The sequence below is a fragment of the Hypomesus nipponensis genome, chromosome 11, assembly GCF_054491055.1.
Source record: "Hypomesus nipponensis isolate SF chromosome 11, ASM5449105v1, whole genome shotgun sequence".
NCBI classification, from domain to species: Eukaryota; Metazoa; Chordata; class Actinopteri; order Osmeriformes; family Osmeridae; genus Hypomesus; species Hypomesus nipponensis.
The window spans coordinates 3,105,001-3,129,417 of NC_140371.1; the positions used below are offsets into that span (position 1 = coordinate 3,105,001).

Consider the following 24,417-nt stretch of genomic DNA (forward strand, 5'->3'; position numbering starts at 1 on the left):
GCGCTGTGTTCAGGACCTCCTGACAGAGCGCTCTGTGTCTGAGAGCCGCTGTGTTCAGGACCCCCTGACAGAGCGCTCTGTGTCTGAGAGGCGCTGTGTTCAGGACCTCCTGACAGAGCGCTCTGTGTCTGAGAGGCGCTGTGTTCAGGACCACACACCAGGTGTGTGGAGCCGCTCTGCTGGTGCTCTTGAGGAGATTTTCTGGGGATTAGGCAGGAGGAAGATGACTTGCTATCTGCTGGGGAGGAGGGGGGAAGCTGAGGAGTCCCTTATCTCCCCCAGCATAGGGACCCTCAGGCTGGTGGACCGGCAGGTACACACACACTCTTACTAACACACACTCTCACCAACACACTTACACACACACACACAGTCCCTAACACGCACTCACTCACATGTAGGTGTTTATTAGAGACCTCCTCCAGATGCAACACTGATAACCATCTCTCTCCCTCTCCCTCTCTCTCTGAGAAATGCTAATTCACTGCCTCGGTTGGCATCTGCAAAGATATCGGAGCTGTTAATACATTTATAAAAGACAGTTTGAGGAGGAATTCATATTGTGTGGGAGTTGTAAGTGAAGTGGTTTTTGTCTTGATAAAAAAGGTTTGGTGTGGTGAATCAGCTTGGTTGGCTGGCAGTTCTAACTGCCCAATAAAGGTATCTTTAAAAGTCAAGTCTCTCTCTCGCACTCGCTCGATGGTGAGAGAGAGAGATAGAGAGATAGAGAAAGAAAGAGTGGGTGTGTGTGAGTGAGAGGTCTGCGGTCTTGGCCATTAGTTAATTTACTTATTTTTGTGTCAGTAATATGTTGTTAAATATGTTTAAACTTAAATAAATTACCTATACAAGTAGTTACGTCTTGTTGTATTAATTTGTCTTGTTATTGACGTGCTTAATGTGCTAGGGGGTGGATGAGGAGATGAAGGGGTGGATGAGGAGATGAGGGGGTGGATGAGGAGGTGGATGAGGAGATGAAGGGGTGGATGAGGAGATGAGGGAGTGGATGAGGAGATGAGGGGGTGGATGAGGAGGTGGATGAGGAGATGAAGGGGTGGATGAGGAGATGAGGGAGTGGATGAGGAGATGAGGGAGTGGATGAGGAGATGAGGGGGTGGATGAGGAGATGAGGGAGTGGATGATGATGTGGATGAGGAGATGAGAGGGTGGATGATGTGGATGAGGAGATGAGGGGCTGGATGAGCAGATGAGGGAGTGGATGATGATGTGGATGAGGAGATGAGGGAGTGGATGAATAGATGAGGGGCTGGATGAGGAGATGAGGGAGTGGATGATGATGAGGATGAGGATATGAAATAGTGGATTAGGAGATGAGGGGGTGGATGATGATGTGGATGAGGAGATGAGGGGGTGGATGAGGAGATGAGGGAGTGGATGATGATGTGGATGAGGAGATGAGGGGGTGGATGAGGAGATGAGAAAGTGGATGAGGAGATGAGGGGGTGGATGATGATGTGGATGAGGAGATGAGGGAGTGGATGAGCAGATGAGGGAGTGGATGAGGAGATGAGGGAGTGGATGAGGAGATGAGGGGGTGGATGAGGAGATGAGGGGGTGGATGAGGAGATGAGGGAGTGGATGAGGAGATGAGGGGGTGGATGATGATGTGGATGAGGAGATGAGGGAGTGGATGAGCAGATGAGGGAGTGGATGATGATGTGGATGAGGAGATGAGGGAGTGGATGAGGAGATGAGGGAGTGGATGATGATGTGGATGATGGGAGATGAGGGGGTGGATGAGGAGATGAGAAAGTGGATGAGGAGATGAGGGGGTGGATGATGATGTGGATGAGGAGATGAGGGAGTGGATGAGCAGATGAGGGAGTGGATGAGGAGATGAGGGAGTGGATGAGGAGATGAGGGGGTGGATGAGGAGATGAGGGGGTGGATGAGGAGATGAGGGAGTGGATGAGGAGATGAGGGGGTGGATGATGATGTGGATGAGGAGATGAGGGAGTGGATGAGGAGATGAGGGAGTGGATGAGGGAGTGGATGATGATGTGGATGAGGATGAGGAGATGAAAGAGTGGATGAGGAGATGAGGGAGTGGATGAGGAGATAGAGTGGATGAGGAGATGAGGGAGTGGATGAGGAGATGAGGGAGTGGATGAGGAGATGAGGGGGTGGATGAGGAGATGAGGGGGTGGATGAGGAGATGAGGGAGTGGATGAGGAGATGAGGGAGTGGATGATGATGTGGATGAGGAGATGAGGGAGTGGATGAGGAGATGAGGGAGTGGATGAAGAGATGAGGGGGTGGATGAGGAGATGAGGGAGTGGATGAGGAGATGAGGGAGTGGATGAGGAGATGAGGGGGTGGATGATGATGTGGATGAGGAGATGAGGGAGTGGATGAGGAGATGAGGGTGTGGATGAGGGAGTGGATGATGATGTGGATGAGGAGATGAGGGGGTGGATGAGGAGATGAGGGAGTGGATGAGGAGATGAGGGTGTGGATGAGGGAGTGGATGATGATGTGGATGAGGAGATGAGGGGGTGGATGAGGAGATGAGGGAGTGGATGAGGAGATGAGGGTGTGGATGAGGGAGTGGATGATGATGTGGATGAGGATGAGGAGATGAAAGAGTGGATGAGGAGATGAGGGAGTGGATGAGGAGATGAGGGGCTGGATTAGTGCAGACCCAGGTCTGCTGATGTTTCTCTGCTCAGAGAGGTATCCACGGCAACAGAAATGTGTTGCCATGTACCTGACACCAAAGCCCAATCATCCAATCACAGGTGAGTTCATCCTGACATGAAATGACACATCAAAGAGGATTCATGCAATCTCTCTCCCTGTCCCTCTCCCCCCCTCCCTCTCTCTCTCTTTCTCCCTCTCCCTGCTCAAGCCTCTCGTCCCCCTCTTCCTCTCTCTCAATCCTGTGCCCAAGTGAATTCCCCGCCAGGCCTCTGTAATTAATTCAAGACGTTCTTCCTCTTTGCTCTTGTCTCCGTAGCTGCCAGTCTGCCCCCCCCCCCCCCCCCCCCCCCAGATGAGGAGCAGAGCTGTGGGCTTGATGCCTCTCCAACCGGCCTCTGACACCATGACAGGACTCAGAGGACGGCCCTCCCCCGTCACTTTAGGGGGGGGGGGGCAACATTTATCATTCAGAGAGCATCAGCCAGTCTCTCCCCTAAGGCTGTGTGTGTGTGTTTCTGCTCTAAGGCTTGGCGTGTTTGTGTGAGTGTGTGTGTGTGTGTGTGTGTGTGTGTGTGTGTGTGGGCATATGTCATCTAAGTCTTAGATTCTAAGATGTTTGAGTGTGTTTGTGTGTATGTGTGTGTGTGTGTGTTTTCTGTGTATGTGTTTCAGTGTATATGTGTGTGTGTGTGTGTTTCTGTGTATGTATATGTGTGTGTTTCTGTGTGTGTGTGTGTGTGTGTGTGTGCGGGGACTTGGAGGTGCATGAAGGACAAGAGTGTCAGTTGCCACAACCTCACAAGTCCCCCCGGCCTCTTTGACCCTGTTTAGTTCATCTGGGTAGTCTGGGTGAGTGTGTGTGACTGTGTGTCTACGTGTGTGTGTGTGTGTGTGTGTGTGTGTGTGTGTGTGTACCCCTGGGGTGTGTGGATATGGTCTGTGTTCCTGGACAAGATGAGCTGCTGCCAGCCAAGTGCTCTCTGACTGCCATGGTCACTCCTGCAACACTGTGGAGAGCTTTGTCTTTAATTCAAATGGCTGCTGTACAGTAGCCTGCAAGCCCACACACACACACACACACACTAAGACCCCTCCTAGGACATTGGCTCTGTCACAGACAGTCACAAAGTTACTCAAGGCTATCATTGGATTACAGTGGATTTGGGGGGTCGTTCTGTCTTCCGGGCTGAGCGGTTTGGAGAGAAGTGTGCGTGTGTGCGCGTGTGTGCGTGTGTGTTGGAGAGTGTCAGAAGGTGTACAGTGAGGAACATAAGCAGCACTGCAGAGGGTGTAATCGACAGAGACAGAGGGGAGAGACAGGGAAAGGAGGGAGGGAGACGGGAGGGAGGGAGGAACATGGAAAGAGAAGGGAAGGGGAGATGGAAGAGAACCCAGAGAGAGAGACAGGACAGAGAGAGAGAGACACAGGACAGAGAGAGAGAGAGAGAGAGAGAGAGAGAGAGAGAGAGAGAGAGAGAGAGAGGGGGGGAGGCAGGAGAGAGGCAGGAGAGAGAGGCAGGAGTGAGAATGACAGGAGTGCTTGTTATTGCGCCAGGAGAACAGAGAATCATGAGACTTCAGCCCCTAGTCAGGACCAGAGAGGGCTGGACCAGCCAGGCCCAGTCCCCAGCAGAGGGGCTCCAGGCTGGGGACTGGGGGCAGGAGGGGGGGCTCTGGCTCCTGCAGAGCTCCAGGTAGGACAGAGAACAGCTGCTCCACCAGAGCTCAGAGGCCAGGAGGAGAGGTCTGCAGGGCAGTGCCTTCTAGCTGCTCAATTAACCCCCCATCTGGAGAGGGGGAGAGGTGAAGAGAGGGGGAAAGGACAGGAGAGAAAGTAGGATAGGGAGAAATGAGGAGAGGAAGATGGAGTAGAGGATAGAAGAGGAGAAAAAGATTCTACTTTGCACTTCCTCGCCCTAAAAGCACAGCAGTGTCGACCCGGAGGCTAGGGTGGGGCAGGAGGAGCGGAAGAAGAGCCCACACCCCCCCGCAGGCTTAGAACCTGGCTTCAGCATCCTTTCTCACGCATTCATTCATACATGTGCTAAATGTATTTCCCTCTCCCTCTCTCTCTCCCTCTCTCTGTGACTCACAGTGTCTCTGTGACTCACACTGTCTGTGTTTCAAACTGTGTATGTGTGTGTGAGTGTGTGTGTGTGTGTGTGTGAGCGTGTACGTACGGCTGCTACCCAGTTCTTCAAACAGGTACTGGACCTTCTCCCACTGGGTGGAGTTCTGGCTTGGTGGACCCTCCAGTGGAACGAACGCCCTGCAGGGGAGAGACAGCAAAACAAAAAGTGAACTTACAAATATGAATGAATGAAGGGAGGCAAGTAGGAAGGAAGGAAGGAAGGCAGGAAGGAGTATCCTTTAGTGTAAGGATGTGTGATGCATTTTATTGCACCCTTTCCTTCCTTTAGACCCTTTCATCCAAAGCAACATACAAAAAGGTGTATACAGTAAACAATATATACCAGGCATACTAACAGGTCAGGGGTAAAACAGGTGAGAAGGATACGGCGAACCCCCGACCCTCTTGGGGGGTCTGGGAGCATGCTCCCCGGAGGGAAATGTATCAATCTGGTGCCCTTTGAGAGAAAACCCTGCTTTCCCACGGGCATTTTGTTCTGCAGTTCGACAGTGTTCAACTTCAGTTCAGTTCTCGACAGACTGCTCAGTGTTGCAGACTTTGAGAAAAAAAAAAAAAAAAAAAAAAAAAAAAAACTCTCCCCATTCTGGCTCTGATTGGCTGTGAGGTTTAGGCATAAGGAGTGACGATTGGTTCCAAAGCCAGTTGTAAAGTAGCGAAGCACAGGTATTTTTCTCATCGGATCTGCACGACTCGTGTAGGTTAACCATTTTGGTTTCACCTAAAGGTGAGGAGTTTGCATGCCTGATATACGAGACACAGCAAGTAACCAAGGACCAGAAGAGAGCAGTGTTAAAGCCCATGACTGCTCTGTATGTACCAGACGCAGTGCAACAATGTCATCATCCAAACGACCATATAGCATCATTCTGACGATAGGACAGAGCAACAACAACATGTGTCCACCAGCCTGCAATCCCTCTCTACCTGGGAGGTTCCTGTCGCTAGTTTGACCTCCGACTCTCCCTCCTGGCCTCGTTAGCGGTCAACAAACCCCGGCCCGTAACACTGCTCCACTGCATTCAAAGTCATCCTGATGAATTCATGAAGCTAAGCCAAGACCCTGTCCACCTACAGCCCTATCCACCTACAGCCCTGTCCACCTACAGCACTGTCCACCCACAGCCCTGTCCACCTACAGCCCTGTCCACCTACAGCCCTGTCCACCTACAGCCCTGTCCACCTACAGCCCTGTCCACCTACAGCCCTGTCCATCAACAGCCCTGTCCACCTACAGCCCTGTCCACCTACAGCCCTGTCCACCTACCACCCTGTCCACCCACAGACCTGTCCACCCACAGCCCTGTCCACCCACAGACCTGTCCACCCACAGACCTGTCCACCCACAGCCCTGTCCACCTACAGCCCTGTCCACCTACAGCCCTGTCCACCTACCACCCTGTCCACCCACAGACCTGTCCACCTACAGCCCTGTCCACCTACCACCCTGTCCACCCACAGCCCTGTCCATCAACAGCCCTGTCGACAGGGGGGAGGGTTAGGGGGAAGTCATCATGTTGCAGAATGTTTCTCCACTCCCCCCTCTCCCCCCCCCCCCCCCCCCCCACACACAGTATGTTCTAAAGGTAAAACGACCAAATTGCTTCTGTCTACACAAAGTGCTCAAACTTCAACATCTAAACATTCTTCCGTTGTAACCCAAACCCCCTCCCCAACCAGGTATTTTCTCCTTTCACCATTTAATGGTTGAAAGCACCTTAAATTATGTGACCTGAGCGCGAATGTGCGAACTGGGGAGACAGCCATTGTGCTGCTGCTGTGCTGATGCTGTTGTGGCTGTGCCGAGTGACCCGCAGGTTAAATGGGACAAGCAAGGAGGGGAGGAGAGCGACAGCTCTGGACCTTCAGCGGGGGCCTCTCAGGATGGCTTCATCTGGGAGCGGCGGAGGAGGGCTGGGGCTGGGGGGGCTGGGGCTGGGGGGCTGGGGCTGGGGGGCTGGGGCTGAGGCTGGGGGGCTGGGGGGCTGGTGGGTGAGGTTGGGGGCTGGGGGGCTGGGGCATGAAGATTTAAAGGTTTTGTAAAACAGGCTTGGTGTGAAGACAGAGGATGTGAAAGACACATCACACTACAAACACCCGGCCTCCTACGGATCAACAAAATATTCTGTGCATCCACATCCTCACACAACCAATCAGGAGCTGTCCTATCCAGGAACACATATCTATCTGTATATTACTCAGACTCACAGACCAATCAATGATAAGCAGAGGGGTGCTGCCTCAGAAGTTGCCGGGCAGAGATGACGTCTGTGAGAAACTTCTCACGTCTCTCATTAGAACGAAGACGGATGACTTCCCCCTCCTCCCCACCCATCACCGTAACCCTCTCAGACTCACCCAATCAACAGCAGCGCCACACACACAATGACGAATCCCACGGTGTACTTCAGAGCATTCTTCACTTGCTGGAGAGAGGAGAGAAAGGAGATTAACACGTAAATCATGACCCTCGAGGAGTCCTTTCTTTTTTTTCAAGGAGGGAGGGATGGAGGGATGGAAGGATGAGGGATGGAGGGAGGGAGGGATGGATGGATGAATGGGGAGGAGGGAGAGAGGGAGGGAAGGATGAGGGATGGAGGGAGGGAGGGATGGAGGAATGGGGAGGAGGGATGGAGGGAGGGATGGATGAGGGATGGGGGAATGGGGAGGAGGGAGGGATGGATTGAGGAATGGGGAGGAGGGAGAGAGGGGTGGAAGGATGGGGGGTGGGTGGGAGGGGGGTTAGTCTGAGTTAGGCTTCTGTGAAGGTGTGTGTGTGTGTGTGCACTTGCTACTCCCACATTCCATTAAGTGAGGAACAAAACAGAGTGAGAAAAAGAGACGGCAGTCTTTGAGCGTCCAGAATCTACTCTTCCATCTACCAGTCCTCCCCCACCTCCTCCTCTTCCTCCTCCTCCTCCTCATCCCCCTTTTCCAGGAGAGCTTTAGAAGCAGTTAAGAGAGCGTTGCAGTGAAAGTGCTTCTGTCAGCTCTGAGCCAACATAGCGAAGAAGAGTTGCTCCGTGGTGTGTAATCTCTACATCAGTCCCTGCTTCACAGGAGAGAGATTGAGGACTTCAGCAGTTACCCACAAAGCCTTCTGCTGTCAACTAAGCAAGATCTGACTTCCTGGAGCGGGCCGCATCACTTCCTGTCGGTGTGTGAGGGTTTGGGGACCTGCTGTTGTGGTTCCCTCTGACACTGGGCCCAGGTGGACTGCACCTGGGTCCTAAAGGCAGACACCTTCGCAGACATCCGAGGAACATGAGGGTGAGGCTAACTGCTAACACAGGAAGAGCTGGCGTCGCTACTGCATACCATACAGACCATGGCTGAAGCCTCATTACAGGATGAGTGGGTCCTTTACATCAGGTCAGGAGTGTGTGTGTGTGTGTGTGCGTGAGTGTGTGTGTGTGTTTGAGTGGGTGTGTGTGCGTGTGCATCTCACCGAGCACTTGTTGACGTTGTCGTCCTCCTTCTCTTCATAGTAGAAGTACACGAAGGGGATCCACAGGAACACACAGAGCAGGATGATGGAGTAGAGAGCTGTAGGGAGAGAGGGGGGAGGAGGTGGGAGAGAGAGGGAGGGGGAGAGAGGGGGGGGAGGAGGTGGGAGAGAGAGGGAGGGGGAGAGAGGGAGAAGGGGGAGGAGGTGGGAGAGAGAGGGAGGGGGAGAGAGGGAGAAGGGGGAGGAGGGGAGAGAGACCAATTATAAACGAGAATTTCGGAATGTCCGAACGCAACTAGCTAACACTAGTTGCTGAATACCTGCTCTACTCTGCTCAGGGTGAGTCAGGTCATAGTCCACCTAAATACCTGCTCTACTCTGCTCAGGGTGAGTCAGGTCATAGTCCAGCTGAATACCTGCTCTACTCTGCTCAGGGTGAGTCAGGTCATAGTCCAGCTGAATACCTGCTCTACTCTGCTCAGGGTGAGTCAGGTCATAGTCCAGCTGAATACCTGCTCTACTCTGCTCAGGGTGAGTCAGGTCATAGTCCAGCTGAATACCTGCTCTACTCTGCTCAGGGTGAGTCAGGTCATAGTCCAGCTGAATACCTGCTCTACTCTGCTCAGGGTGAGTCAGGTCATAGTCCAGCTGAATACCTGCTCTACTCTGCTCAGGGTGAGTCAGGTCATAGTCCAGCTGAATACCTGCTGTACTCTGCTCAGGGTGAGTCAGGTCATAGTCCACCTAAATACCTGCTGTACTCTGCTCAGGGTGAGTCAGGTCATAGTCCACCTAAATACCTGCTCTACTCTGCTCAGGGTGAGTCAGGTCATAGTCCACCTAAATACCTGCTCTACTCTGCTCAGGGTGAGTCAGGTCATAGTCCAGCTGAATACCTGCTCTACTCTGCTCAGGGTGAGTCAGGTCATAGTCCAGCTGAATACCTGCTCTACTCTGCTCAGGGTGAGTCAGGTCATAGTCCACCTAAATACCTGCTTTACTCTGCTCAGGGTGAGTCAGGTCATAGTCCAGCTGAATACCTGCTCTACTCTGCTCAGGGTGAGTCAGGTCATAGTCCAGCTGAATACCTGCTCTACTCTGCTCAGGGTGAGTCAGGTCATAGTCCAGCTGAATACCTGCTCTACTCTGCTCAGGGTGAGTCAGGTCATAGTCCAGCTGAATACCTGCTCTACTCTGCTCAGGGTGAGTCAGGTCATAGTCCAGCTGAATACCTGCTCTACTCTGCTCAGGGTGAGTCAGGTCATATTAGATACACACAACAACACACGGGGTCTGATGGGAGGAAGCGATGGGTTTACTGCAATATGAACACGAGGGGCTGGTCAGGGGCCCTTTGATCGCACAGTACATGCTTGGTCCACAGAAAATGTGGGGGAATTCACAAAACCATGTATACAGGAGGAAAGGAGAGGAAAGAAGAGAAGAGCAGGGAGGAGAAGAGAACAGAGGGAAGCAGAAAAGAAAGAAGAGGACAGGAGAGGAGGGGACAGGAGAGGACAGGAGAGGAGGAGAGGACGGGACTGGAGAGAAGAGAGGACAGGAGGAGGGGACAGGAGAAGAGAGAGGACAGGAGGAGGGGACAGGAGAAGAGAGAGGACAGGAGGAGGGGACAGGAGAGGAGAGGAAAGGACAGGAGGAGGGGACAGGAGAAGAGAGAGGACAGGAGAAGAGAGAGGACAGGAGGAGGGGACAGGAGAAGAGAGAGGACAGGAGAAGAGAGAGGACAGGAGGAGGGGACAGGAGAAGAGAGAGGACAGGAGAAGAGAGAGGACAGGAGGAGGGGACAGGAGAAGAGAGAGGACAGGAGAAGAGAGAGGACAGGAGGAGGGGACAGGAGAAGAGAGAGGACAGGAGAAGAGAGAGGACAGGAGGAGGGGACAGGAGAAGAGAGAGGACAGGAGGAGGGGACAGGAGAGGAGAGAGGACAGGAGGAGGGGACAGGAGAAGAGAGAGGACAGGAGGAGGGGACAGGAGAAGGGAGAGGACAGGAGGAGGGGACAGGAGAAGAGAGAGGACAGGAGAAGAGAGGACAGGAGGAGGGGACAGGAGAAGAGAGGACAGGAGGAGGGGACAGGAGAAGAGAGGACAGTAGCGTGGAGGAGAGAAACTGAACCAGACAAACACCAGCTGAGCGTGTAGAAAGCTCCGGAGATGCGGCCCTCAGCTAGCCCTCAAGGCCTTAGCACTACCTGCACTTAGCTCCCCTACCTCTGCATCCCTGAAGCACCACAGCTGCTCACTCTCCCCCCTCCCCTGCCCTCCCCTCCTCTTCCCCTCATCCGCCCGCTCTCCTCTCATACAGTTGTAAAGTTAAATTAATGCAAACTGCATATGCTCCTGTTTTCCATTTCCTCCCCTCTCCCATACTCTCTCCTCGTCCCCACCCCCAGTCTTGAGGCCCGCACTCTGCCTGGTCAAATCACCCCATTAGAGGCAGAGGTTAATCTGGCGGGAGGGGTAAATACAGGCTCCATCTCTCTGCAGTAGCGTACTCTCTCCCTCTGGGCCTCTAAACCACATCAGACACACAGAGCTGCCTCTCCTAGCCCTCGACACAGGCCCTCCACATCGCCCCCCCTCTCCCATCTCCCCTCTTCAGCTCTGGTTAGGCCTCGTGGAGGAAGCAGTGTAACTTAGCCGACCTGAAAGGGCCGTTAAAATCCCCCTTCTATTGAGGCTTCTCTGCGGAAGGAATCAGACAGGTAGGAATGCAGATTCCTCAGACACCGATTCACCCTGCAAATCAGGACTCGGTGAACTGAACAATTGATTCAATTAAGAGTGCGTTTACGTTGCGGCAAGTTATCTTCCAGCAGCTCCCTCCCTCTGCTCCCGATCCTCAATACCACGGGCAAAACTGATGAAGCAGAAGGAGTTAGCCAATTTCACTTCCGACAGAAGCAGAGCAAGGAGGAGATGGGGCTCTTCATCCACCTCCTCCTCTTCTCCCTCCTCCTGCTCTCCCTCCTCCCCCTCCACCTCCTCCTCCTCCCCTCTCCCCCTCTTCCTCCTCTCCCTCCCCCTCCTCCCCTTCTCCCTCTTCATCTTCCCCCTCTCCATCCTCCATCTTCCTCCTCCTGCTCTCCCTCTCCCTCTCTCCATCCTCCATCTTCCTCCTCCTGCTCTCCCTCTCCCTCTCTCCATCCTCCCTCTTCCTCCTGCTCTCCCCCTCCCCCTCTCCCTCCTCCCCCTCTCCCTCCTCCCCCTCTCCCTCCTCCCCCTCTCCATCCTCCCTCTTCCTCCTCCTGATGTAAATATTGCCCTAGAAAAAGCTTTTATTCCGCCGGAGCGGAGAGCATTGTATCAGCGCGGTGAGAAGAGCAGTCAATCCAGCAGGATCCCAAGGGGGCCCCGGAACATGCTGGAATATTCAAGGTTCTATTTGTTTGGTTGTTCCGTGAGCGTACAGACTTATTTTAGGGCCTGAGACACTCACACTTGGTCACATTACACATCCAGGAGAGAGTGAGAGCCGGGGGGAGGGGGGGGGGGGTGCTGGGGTCTATCTGCAGGTCTAATGGATATACAATGTGAAGACAGTCTGAAATAAACCAGCGCCCACAGACCCAGGCTTCGTTTCCTCTCAAGCGGTTCCAGAACGCCCACGAGTCCAAGCAAGGACTAGGTGGTCATCTAAACATCTGCTCAACTAAACATCTGGGGCCTCAGGTATAAACGTTGCGTACGCACAAGAAGCGTGCGTACGCTGGGTTTCACGCACACTTCGTGATGTATAAAGATTTACTTGACGTAAGATTGTGCGGGCCGTCACGGAAAGTTTTGAGCAGACCGTCCGTAAAGTCTTGTCTGCCTCTGTAAGGTGGCAAATTCTAACTGAAAAGTGCCAAAACTCACCAAACAGACACAAAATAAAGTTTCCACTACTACGTTTATGACGTTGACTATTCAAAAAACATAAATATAAAAGTAAGGGCATTAATGTGGATGATCACATCAAAATGTCAAAACGGGAAATGATACAGGTTATACAGCGCTACAGGTTAAAAACAAGAAAGGGCGCAAATAGTGACAGTTTTCCACTCCGCCGACTTTCTTTTGTCGCTAATACCTGATGACAGGCCGCCAAACAGGACACATTTTCTCGCCTCCACCTCTGTTGTCAGAACCTCGATCTCACAGTCACCGTATTTCTTCAAATAAACGCTGCAGCGTTCATTAAATAACGTTCATTTTTTTGCGGTCAATCTCACGTTGATTGTGATTTATAAAGGAAAGGTGCGCAGGACCTGGCGTACTACCGGTTTTATACATGTGAATAATTCTGTGCGTAGGTACTTTTCGAGTTTTGGCCGTACGCCATCTTCTGGTATGAAAGACATATTATGATATGCATCGTTATCGGAAAATGAAAGGATCTATATCACGATATGAGATTTTGGTCATATCGCACAGAAACTAAAATAAAACAGCACATTATCAGTAATATATTTAAAATGTGAACAATTGTCTTGCAGGTGGATTTAAGGTGAGTAGCCCAATATTTTCGGCCTGTGCCACTAACATTTTCAGTTAGGGGCTACAGTGCTCCTGATAACAGTCTGGTAAGACTCCGGAGCCCTGGGTAAGGTCAGCTAAACATCTGTCTGGCCTTGACAAACTGCGTTACGGTGTAACGTAGTGGTAACACACCGAGCCCAAGGCTGAAACCAAACCTCAGCCCATCTTATCAACTCCCCTTGAACCAGTTGAATTACCAAAGGCCCAAGACAGCTGGGGCAATCTCCAGCTGCAGCTTGAACCTCCGCCTGTCAGAGTGGGAGGAATGCGCCCAGAGCGGCCGTGTTCCTCCACCTGACCACGCGGCCCACAGGCCCCCACGTAACCACGTCAACACACCCCGGGTAGCGACCGGTGCGCCGGCACCTTCAGCCACGGGGGAAACGGATGATCATCAGCGCTCCGGAATTTCCAGAGGATTCCGCCTAGTCCACCAGCGGTGATTGAGACAGGGACATTTGTTTCAATAAAGCGACGCTTATTGCTCGGCTACGGCGTTCGTTTACGGACGCTTACAGTGGCTGGCTGGGTCCTGCGGGGGGCCGGGGGGGCAAGGGGGGGGGGGGGCGCCGAGGGGGACAGGAGTAATGGCAGAGGAGCTGGGACGCCAGCCTCACCTGGTGCTGCTGGGATAGGACGATATTAATCACCACAGCATGGAGATGACAGGGGGGAGAGATGATTGGATGAGGTAGGGGGGATGCTGGGGGAGGGAGCTAAGGGGGAAGTAGGGGGGAGGTAGGGGGTAGTATATGAATCCCCAGACAGACAGACAGAGAGAGAGAGAGAGGAGAGCTAAATAATTAAATGACCAACCACCAACCTTCTCTACTCTCTTTTTATATCTCTCAAACGCTTCACTCAGTAGGGGGAGGTTTTCGAAGGATTTCTTTTTTGAAAGCAAACTCTGTCTTTGATGGGTTCTGGGTGGAGGACGAGCGAGGAGGCTGTGATGTGGGCTGGAGTAGCTCAGACCGGGGGAGGCAGGGCTCCAACACAGGCAGGAGAAGAGGCAAGGGGAGAGGCAGGAGAAGAGGCAGGCAGAGAGGCAGACTGAGAAGCAGGCTGAGAAGCAGGCTGAGGCAGGAGGAGAGGCAGGAGGAGAGGCAGGCTGAGACGCAGGCTGAGAAGCAGGCTGAGGCAGGAGGAGAGGCAGGCTGAGGCAGGCAGAGAGGCAGGAGGAGAGGCAGGCCCATGGTGCTGGCCTATATTTAGACCTCTTCACTGCTCAGCTGTGACCAGAGCCCAGCGCTCCTACATCAAGCTGTTACCTCGTCAAACGTGTCTTATTATGAATCACGGCTTGGAGACATGTTCAGTGATGCTTCTGACCTGGGATTAGTGGTGTCTCAGCGCCCCCCCCTCCTCACCCCCCCGCCCCCCCTCCTCACCTCCCCCCCCTCCTCACCCCCCCGCCCCCCATCCTCACCCCCCCGCCCCCCCTCCTCACCTCCCCTCCTCACCCCCCCTCCCCAGATAGAGGGGACAGCAGGAGGGCGCGGCAGCTGAAATGTATCCCATCTATGTGAGGATGAAGACTCGGGGGAGGGGCAGGCACAGAGACCACAGTGCCAGATAGCTCCTAAGACCGGGGGAAACATAGTGTGTGTGTGTGGGGGGGGGGTGCGCACTGTGCAGAATGTGTATGTGTACCTTGTGTGTGTGTGTGCGCAGTATGTGTGTGTGTGTTTGTGTTTGTGCAGTATGTATCAACCCAGTGTCAACAGTATCTACAAGGGGCCCCAGTGTCAACAGTATGTACAAGTATCACCCAGAGGTCCAGGTTAGGCTGGAGACATGACTATCAAGAGACATGCTTGTATCCCTCTGAGCCGTCTCTCTGTCTCTCTGCCCTGGCCATCACACTATATTAACATTTAGATTTGCATTTTCAGCTTATATGAAATGAATACCGGACATGCTTTATCTATTCCAAAGGGGGATTTGAACCTGTGACCTCTTGATCCAAACTCGGATGCTCTAACCACTGAGCTGTGTCTCCCAATTGACCGGAGGGAGAACTATACTCACTTCAACTATACCTATGGATTGGTTTGTCTTTAACATGTTCTGGAGTATTCGGTGTCGCTAGGACAGGAGATGGTTTTTCTTGCTGCTGAAACCAAACCAAGGTTGCGCCTGTGTCTGTTGAGAGCGTATTAAACACGCTCTCCAAAACAATCTCTCGCGCCGAAAACCTGTTTCTCACGTCATTTAATTCTGCCATGGTTTTTTTCATTTGTTTGTTTTTAACCCCGGGCCAGTGCTGGTGATTGATTGGCTGGTGGCTCGTTAATTAGCTGTGGAGCGCTGCTATTGGAGCGCCGGCCTTTTGGCCTGAGCCGAGAGTGTCAGATTACAAATCAGGGCTGCTTGATGATTTGCTGTTTTATTGGATTCTCCCATGACTGGCCAGAGGGCCCTGCCATCCTTGGAGAAGTAGGAGAGGAGAGGAGAGAGGAAGGGGGGAGAGGAGAGAGGAAGGGGGGAGAGGAGAGAGGAAGGGGGGAGAGGAGAGAGGAAGGGGGGAGAGGAGAGAGGAAGGGGGAGAGGAGAGAGGAAGGGGAGGGGAAGGGGAAGGGGGAGAGGAGAGAGGAAGGGGGGAGAGGAGACTAGGAGGAGAGGAGGCAGGAACAGGGGGAGAGGAGAGGACAGGGGAGGAGGATTACTGATCCCCTCAGTCACAGGCGTTTCTCCATAAGATCATTGACTGCAGCACAACAGAGATCGATACTATAAAACCATCCCTCCATACATCTCTCCTTAAGCAAGGGGAGGTGGTGAGCAGGGCTGCAGCCTTCGCAACCTCCATCCCAGAGGAGGAACATCCATCAGCCGGCTGCAGGCTGGGGACACCACGGCAACACAGGGCCCCTGTTCACAATCACACGCCTGCTAATTACCTGGAGACAAACACCGTCGCCGTCACCTGCACTTGGCCCAGAGCTGACCTCCCACCCGCAAACCCCCACCCCCACCCCTCCCTCCCAGACAAGCCTCTAGATTCGATGGTTCATTCCTGGTTAACAGTTAACGTGTGGATGGCCACAAGCTGTCTGAACCCACCAATAGGGACTCAGTGTCTCCTCCAAGGCCCCCCCCACCACCACACAGAGGCCTTTGGTTGGAGTGGACATGTAATACCAGGCAGGATGGGATAGAAGGAGAGGAGGAGAGGGCAGGACAGAAGGAGGAGAGGAGAATCACCCCAGCCTCAGACTGATTGCTCCACAATACAATCATTGTCCCCCCCCCCTCCCCCCCTTAACAATCATGTGTCAAGACATTTTCGTGAAATGCATTTTAAATGTACGTTGAGACACGAGGCACGGTCAGTAGATCAGGCCCAGTCATACCATGCAGTCACCTGGGGCTGCAGCTGAACACTTAGGAACACCTCTGCAGCACACACACACACACCGCTGCTCTGACTTCCTCTCTCACTTCCAGTGACAAGTACATTGGGGAAGAAATGGTTGGTCTTTGTAGTCCAGCTACGAGGGAGAGGAGAGCAGACTAGTCAATTAAAGCAGACTGTCTCCCACGTTCACACATCCAGACTCTTTATACACACCATCGCACACTTGAGGAGAGGAAGGGAGGGAGGGAGGAGTAGGGGAGGGGAGGAGGGGAGGAGAGGGGAAGAGAAGAGGAAGGAGGAGAGGGAGGAGAAGAGGAGGGGAGGGGAGGGGGAGAGGAGCGAGGAGAATCCACAACAACTCATCCAGATGGACATCCAGCGTTGTTCGGCTTCCCTCTGGTACCTTCCGGCAGCCTAAACATTCAGTCCACAGCAGCTATTCTTCCCATGTTGCTAATCATACCACGGCTCCGGAATCCCTCGGTGGGCTAAACACCTGTCATTTTCAAACGCAATTAATACTGGACTCAACATGTGTGTGTGTGTGAGTGTGTGTGTGTATGGGGGGGGGGGGGGGTGTTCAGTATGAGCGTGTGCTACACACCCTGCTACAGGCACACACTACACACACACCTAGCATCCCCCACCACAGATAAAAGGTAGAAGGAGCCGTGCGCGTCCTGATTACAGCCCTTGCGTGGCCTCGCAGGCAGCGCCTCATAACGACATCAACGCGGCGCCGGCGGGCGCGGCGGGCAGGCGGGCGCTCATTAACCACACGAGGGAGAGCCCCCCCCCTCACACGGTCACCTGCGGCGCGCTCCTGGGAGGAGATGGTCAGGGAGCGTCATTTCACACGGCCGTCCGGCCCGGCCCCAAGAGCAGAGCTGAGATCCCGTGGAGCGTCCGCATGCTGCGGTGTCCGCTGGCTGTCGCCACCCCAGCCAGCGGCGTCACACTGCCTCGCTCTCAGAACACTGGCTGAACACGCGCTCTCAGCCCAAAAAAGAAATCAATCTGCCTCAGGGAGAAAGACAGAAAGAGAGAAAGAGACAGAAAGAGAGAGAGAGACAGAAAGAGAGAAAGAGAGAAAGAGAGAAAGAGAGAAAGAGAGAAAGACAGAAAGAGAGAAAGACAGAGAGACAGAAAGAGAGAAAGACAGAAAGAAAGAAGGCACTCTGGAGGTCTTCCCAGCTCTGTAATTACTCCATTTGTACAGACAGACAGACAGACAGACAGACAGACAGACTTGTCAAATTGTGCCTGGGAATGAGGGTTAGATGTGTGAGTCCTTGTCCCTCAAGGTTAGATGTGCGAGTCTCCTTTGACTGGCACACTGGCCCAGGCCCTGCAGTGGTGGAGCTTCAGTGCCCCCTGCTGGTGGCGAGAATGCCTGCACCACAGAACACAGGAGAGGAGGAGAGGATGAGGATGGGGGGGGGGGGGGGGAGTGAGGAGGGGAGGAGGGAAGGAGCACAGGAGGAGAGATGGGGGAGAGGGAAGGAGGAGGAGGAGGGGGAGAGGGGAAGAGTGAGGAGGGAAGAGGAGGGGAGGAGGGAAGGAGCACAGGAGGAGAGATGGGGAAGTGGGGAGGGGAGCAGGAAGAGGAGAGGAGTAGGAGGGGAGGAGGGAAGGAGCACAGGAGGAGGGATGGGGAAGTGGGGAGGGGAGCAGGAAGAGGAGAGGAGGAGGAGGGGAGGAGGGAAGGAGCACAGGAGGAGAGATGGGGAAGTGGGGAGGGGAGCAGGAAGAGGAGAGGAGGAGGAGGGGAGGAGGGAAGGAGCACAGGAGGAGAGATGGGGAAGTGGGGAGGGGAGCAGGAAGAGGAGAGGAGGAGGAGGTGAAACTCAGTGAGGGTAGAGATGGATCCTCAGGAAGGGTTAACAGGAAAGACAGAAACCTCTGGAAGGACCCAGGGAGAGCCGCGTACACACAACTCCATTTGAAGTCCGTGATTTCTCAGACACAAATCGTGGGGTCCGAAAGCAATTCTGCTTTCTGAGCAAGTTCTGACCCTGCGACTGCAGAGCTTCTTGTGCTGTTCCTTGCCATGCAGAGTGCTCCACACCTTTAGGAGGCTGGCACTGACAACAACACTGGGCTTCACAAACAAACAGTGTGCTGCTTGATTCTATCCAGGAGAATGTTTTCTGCAATAGTGTTGACTTCACACTTTCCGGAAATCATATTTGTCTTCACTTCTTCCCTCCCCTCATCTTTACTGCTGGCATAACACAATTCACTTCATCAAAACAACCAGTTCAATTCCTGCTCCAGACAGCCGCGGACGACGAGTGCAGAAAACACTAGAACAGTACTGACTTGACATAACAACAATGGAATTATAATGAAGTATGCTGGTGTTTAAAAACAAAAACAAAGCAATTGTGGCGTATTCTATAAGGCAGATGAGACAACGTAGCTTACAGTGTAAGTAGAGGTCTAATAACTCTGTGTATGTCGAATGTGTCTTGGTTTTCTGTATATTCCACATTAACAGCCCAGCGCTCCATCTGCAGCGAATACAGCACAGAGCTCTCACTCAGTCACACGTGGGCACACACTCCCTCACGTACACAACACACACACACAGTCTGTGAGCTATGATCACATGGACACATGCCACAGACTAGGATGCGCCCCCCTCCCACACACACACACACAAACAGACACACACACACACAGGGCTCCCAGGACAGCTCACTCCAGCTCATGATGTGCCAGAGATATCTGAACTGCATTTGAATGAAGCAGCATCTCTCTCACACCTCCACACTGTGGCACGCTGCAGCCAGGCACGATGCAGCCAGGCACGCTGCAGCCAGGCACAGTGCAGCCAGGCACAGTGCAGCCAGGCACGATGCAGCCAGGCACGCTGCAGCCAGGCACGCTGCAGCCAGGCACGCTGCAGCCAGGCACGCTGCAGCCAGGCACGCTGCAGCCAGGCACAGTGCAGCCAGGCACGATGCAGCCAGGCACGCTGCAGCCAGGCACGATGCAGCCAGGCACGTTGCAGCCAGGCACGCTGCAGCCAGGCACGTTGCAGCCAGGCACAGTGCAGCCAGGCACAGTGCAGCCAGGCACAGTGCAGCCAGGCACAGTGCAGCCAGGCACGTTGCAGCCAGGCACGCTGCAGCCAGGCACGCTGCAGCCAGGCACAGTGCAGCCAGGCACAGTGCAGCCAGGCACAGTGCAGCCAGGCACAGTGCAGCCAGGCACAGTGCAGCCAGGCACGCTGCAGCCAGGCACGCTGCAGCCAGGCACGCTGCAGCCAGGCACGCTGCAGCCAGGCACGCTGCAGCCAGGCACAGTGCAGCCAGGCACGATGCAGCCAGGCACAGTGCAGCCAGGCACGCTGCAGCCAGAGGCCTGTTCCATAAAGCGAGTTTACCGAAATAGCCAGACTAATGTCAGTTAGTTGGACTCATTTCTAGTTCATTCGGTTCCATAAAGCTAGCTCAACGTAGTTCGAACTCGGTTACTATGGCAACTTAGGCTACGAAACTAGTCTGGTCAGGGTTAGACTAACTGTCAGGCTTAGCGTGACTTGGTGTTAACCAGACGTTCCTGTAACACTGACCCAACGGGAAAACGATGTTTTACCATGTATATTCTCATTTTCTTATTCTCATCAGTTCAATATGTTCAACATTGATAGAAATCAACTTAATTAGCCTACAACATTTAGCCTAATGCATTAAACAAAGATGAACAATGCTTTGATAGGCTACACACCATAGCCGTTAATGTATGGATGTTAGTTTGTGATTTCAAATGTTTAGGCATCAGGCATAGGCCTATTTCTCAATCTAAATTATCCAAGTATAACTATCATGGCAATATAATTGTTAATCGTACCCTACAATTGCAATACAAACCTAAATCCGCCCTCCATTTCCCCGACACAAAAACCATGTTAAAAAGTTTGGCTACTGGATGTATTGATTAATAGTAGGCTTTTTATTTTAAACAATGTCAAAAAAGCCAATTTAGATGAGTTTAGAGGGTGTTTTTTAATCAACGAAGTAAAGGTCTAAAAAGGAAGCTGTCATAGCACAGGATTTAAAGGGAACGTTCTTTCTGGAAGAAGTCACGTGGCCGTGTGCATTGCTTAAATCTGACTTGAATTAGTATGACTGCGTGAGCTGAAATTGGTCTTTATGGAACCGCTTTAGCCCCACTTCACAAATTAAACTTATTCAAGTCTGGTTTAGGACTTTAAGTTTAACTTTTGTGAGCGGCCTTTATGGAACAGGCCCCAGGTCATCAGGTCTCTACTGGGGAAACCTGATGCACAGCCAGGGTGGGCAGGCCTACTGTAGTGGCCTGTCTCACTGTTCACCTGGTGTACAGCTGGCCTGTCTCACTGTTCACCTGGTGTACAGCTGGCCTGTCTCACCGTTCACATGGTGTACAGTTGGCCTGTCTCACTGTTCACCTGGTGTACAGCTGACCTGTCTCACTGTTCACCTGGTGTACAGCTGGCCTGTCTCACTGTTCACCTGGTGTACAGCTGGCCTGTCTCACTGTTCACCTGGTGTACAGTTGGCCTGTCTCACTGTTCACCTGGTGTACAGCTGGCCTGTCCCACTGTTCACCTGGTGTACAGCTGGCCTGTCTCACTGTTTACCTGGTGTACGCCTGGCCTGTCTCACTGTTCACCTGGTGTACGGCTGGCCTGTCTCACTGTTCACCTGGTGAACTGCAAGCCTGCCTAACTGCTAGTCTGTCTAACTGTTAACCTGTCTTACTGCTCGCCTGTCTTACTGCTAGCCTGTCTCACTGCTAGTCTGTTTTACTGCTAGCTTGTCACACTTACCTGCTAACCTGTCTTACTGCTAGCCTGTCTTACTGCTAGCCTGTCTAACTGTCAGATTGACTGGAGACAGGAGACAGGAAATACAGAAGCAGGAGACAGGAAATACAGAGGCAGGACAAAGGAGACAAACAGCAGCATCTACAGCAGCATGTCTACAGCGGCCCAGCGTCCAAGACTACCGCTAACAAATGCCAAGTCTGTGGAGTGTAACTGTTGTAGCATGAAGACCAGACGAGGCCACAAAGCCATCACAGGGATGAAAGCAGCCACAGGATGTCCCTCTGCCCCTCCAGCCTGCTCAATTATTCATGCACTCGTAAGCCCTTTGCAAAGCAAAGTTCTCTTTCTGAGAACTGGACAGTGACATGGAAAAAGAAAATCAATCTTGGGGTTTAAAATCCTATTTGTGCGTCTAGAAGACAAACGTGTGGCAGGCTTTAGGACGGCTCCGTAGGTGGGTTAACCAGGGGGGTTCTGGTTCTCCACTGTCAGGGCCAATCTGCTGATGTCATTACGCCAGTGAGAACGGCTGTGTCTGATTGGGCGTTGCTGGTGGGGAGAGACAGCCAGCCTTGTGAGGCTGGGCAGACAGACAGAGCCGCTCAGACCAGCATCTGCTCCCTAAACTCCAGCAGCTCATGAGCATCAACTGTCTCTGGTATAACTCAGTAAGATAGTTGAGAGGCGAGGGGGGAGGGGGGACTGTAGATCAGCTCACCAATATGTTGCTAATGCATAGGCAACAGGTATATTTTGTATTATATATTTTTTTAATCTAATAATTAAATTTTAATCCAAAATAGGATTATCCATTAGGCACTCCAGCATGATGGAGAAAGGCCTGCATCCAGCAGCCTCCAGTCAGAGGCTGTACCCTGCAGCAGCCTCCAGCAGCCTCCAGTCAGAGGCTGTACCCTCCAGCAGCTTCCAGCAGCCTCCAGTCAGAGGCTGTACCCTGCAGCAGCCTCCAGCAGCCTCCAGTCAGAGGCTGTACCCTCCAGCAGCCTCCAGCAGCCTCCAGTCAGAGGCTGTACTTTGCAGCCTCCAGCAGCCTCCAGTCAGAGGCTGTACCCTGCAGCAGCCTCCAGCAGCCTCCAGTCAGAGGCTGTACCCTGCAACCTCCAGTCAGAGGCTGTACCCTGCAGCCTCCAGTCAGAGGCTGTACCCTGCAAACTCCAGTCAGAGGCTGTACCCTGCAAACTCCATCAGCCTCCACTCAGAGGCTGTACCCTGCAAATTCCAGCAGCCTCTAGCAGCCTATAGCAGCCTCTAGTCTGAGACTGTACCCTGTCAGAGAGCTGAGGAACACACCAGCCTTGAGTTTGACCCTGGTAATAACTGTCCAGAGAGTGTTTGACCAATGAATACGTTGCCAATCCTTACAAGACATGTATGTCCAGCCCAGCCTGTCCACAGATATCTATCCGTCTTGTCCATCTATGTATTCATCCATCCGTCTGTCTGTCCATCTACCCATGCATCTCCTCACCAGTCAACCCTGTGTTAGACCTGCAGGTCCAGCACTCGTTAAGTCAGAGTAACAAACAGATACTGTTTGGAGACGGATGGCTGAGCGGTTGGGGAAGTTGGGGCTACTAATCAGAAGGTTGCCGGTTTGATTCCCGGCCGTGCAGATTGACGTTGTGTCCTTGGGCAAGGCACTTCACCCTACTTGCCTCGGGGGAAATGTCCCTGTACTTACTGTAAGTCACTCTGGATAAGAGCGTTTGCTAAATGTAAATGTAAACAAACACTCACTGTAGTATCCATACAGCACGGTGTCCTCGATGTGTCCTCTGGTCTCGTTGTTGGCTGCCCAGTCCTGGAAAAACAAAACACAAGTTGACCAGAAACCAACCTGCTAGCTAGCTAGCACCCAATTAGCCTACAAGCCCAAACAGGTGAAGATGCCTGAGCATAGTCAATGGATTGTTTTGATTAAATCAACATGAGTTGATGCTCTTATACATGCGTATAAGAGCAAATATTGAGTGGTTTAGTAAGTCTGAGAGTAATGCTTAGTGATATTATAAACATAATATAATTTTAAAGCGGGATAAAAAGGCTGTAGTGATGGTAGCAAAGGAAAGAACGTTTAATGGGCAAGGTCGTCAGGAATCGCTAACATCCATGAATATTCATGACGTATTGACATTTTGAGGTCCAGCCCAGCTCTGGTGCTGGGCCCTGGATAGGTGATGGCTTCTCACCAACACCGCCTGGAAAATGGCAGTCAGCCATCACCAACTTTTTAATCAGATGTGTGTGTGTGTGTGTGTGTGTGTGTGTGTGTGTGTGTGTGTGTATGCGTGAGAATATGTATGTGTGTGTGTGTGTGTATATGTGTGTATTTGTTTGAGAGTGTGTGTGAATATGCAAGTGTGTGTGTGTTTGTGTGTGTGCGACTGAGTGTGTATGTAAATGTGTGTGTGTGTGTGTGCGTGGGTGTGTGTATGTCTTTTCTCTGGGAGATCCCATCAAAAGGTGACCTGCCAGGCCCACAGCTTCTCCCAGCAGCTCTAAATGCCAGAGAGAGCCTGTCTCCCTGTAGAGCTGGTCACCTGTCTGTCTGTCTCCCTGTAGAGCTGGTCACCTGTCTGTCTCCCTGTAGAGCTGGTCACCTGTCTGTCTCCCTGTAGAGCTGGTCACCTGTCTGTCTGTCTCCCTGTAGAGCTGGTCACCTACCTGTCTGTCTGTCTGTCTGTCTCCCTGTAGAGCTGGTCACCTGTCTGTCTCCCTGTAGAGCTGGTCACCTGTCTGTCTGTCTCTCTGTATGTCTGTAGAGCTGGTCACCTGTCTGTCTGTCTCCCTGTAGAGCTGGTCACCTGTCTGTCTGTCTGTCTGTAGAGCTGGTCACCTGTCTGTCTGTCTGTCTGTAGAGCTGGTCACCTGTCTGTCTGTCTGTCTGTAGAGCTGGTCACCTGTCTGTCTGTCTGTCTGTCTGTAGAGCTGGTCACCTGTCTGTCTCCCTGTAGAGCTGGTCACCTGTCTGTCTGTCTGTCTGTCTGTCTGTCTCCCTGTAGAGCCGGTCACCTGTCTGTCTGTCTCCCTGTAGAGCTGGTCACCTGTCTGTCTCCCTGTAGAGCTGGTCACCTGTCTGTCTCCCTGTAGAGCTGGTCACCTGTCTGTCTCCCTGTAGAGCTGGTCACCTGTCTGTCTGTCTCCCTGTAGAGCTGGTCACCTACCTGTCTGTCTGTCTGTCTGTCTCCCTGTAGAGCTGGTCACCTGTCTGTCTCCCTGTAGAGCTGGTCACCTGTCTGTCTGTCTCTCTGTATGTCTGTAGAGCTGGTCACCTGTCTGTCTGTCTCCCTGTAGAGCTGGTCACCTGTCTGTCTGTCTCCCTGTAGAGCTGGTCACCTGTCTCCCTGTCTCCCTGTAGAGCTGGTCACCTGTCTGTCTGTCTGTCTGTAGAGCTGGTCACCTGTCTGTCTGTCTGTCTG

General features: G+C 52.8%; 1 protein-coding gene across 1 annotated transcript in view; it reads right to left on the reverse strand.

The window, feature by feature from the left end:
• lmbrd1 (LMBR1 domain containing 1) overlaps positions 1 to 24,417 on the reverse strand; it is a 68,416-nt gene that overhangs the window by 40,672 nt on the left and 3,327 nt on the right. The window contains exons 3-6 of the mRNA XM_084709752.1: positions 22,736 to 22,799; positions 8,259 to 8,356; positions 7,169 to 7,236; positions 4,842 to 4,930 (exon numbers count right to left, since the gene is read on the reverse strand). Of these exons, the coding sequence (XP_084565878.1) occupies positions 4,842 to 4,930; positions 7,169 to 7,236; positions 8,259 to 8,356; positions 22,736 to 22,799 (319 nt within the window). The remainder of the gene's footprint in view (positions 1 to 4,841; positions 4,931 to 7,168; positions 7,237 to 8,258; positions 8,357 to 22,735; positions 22,800 to 24,417) is intronic.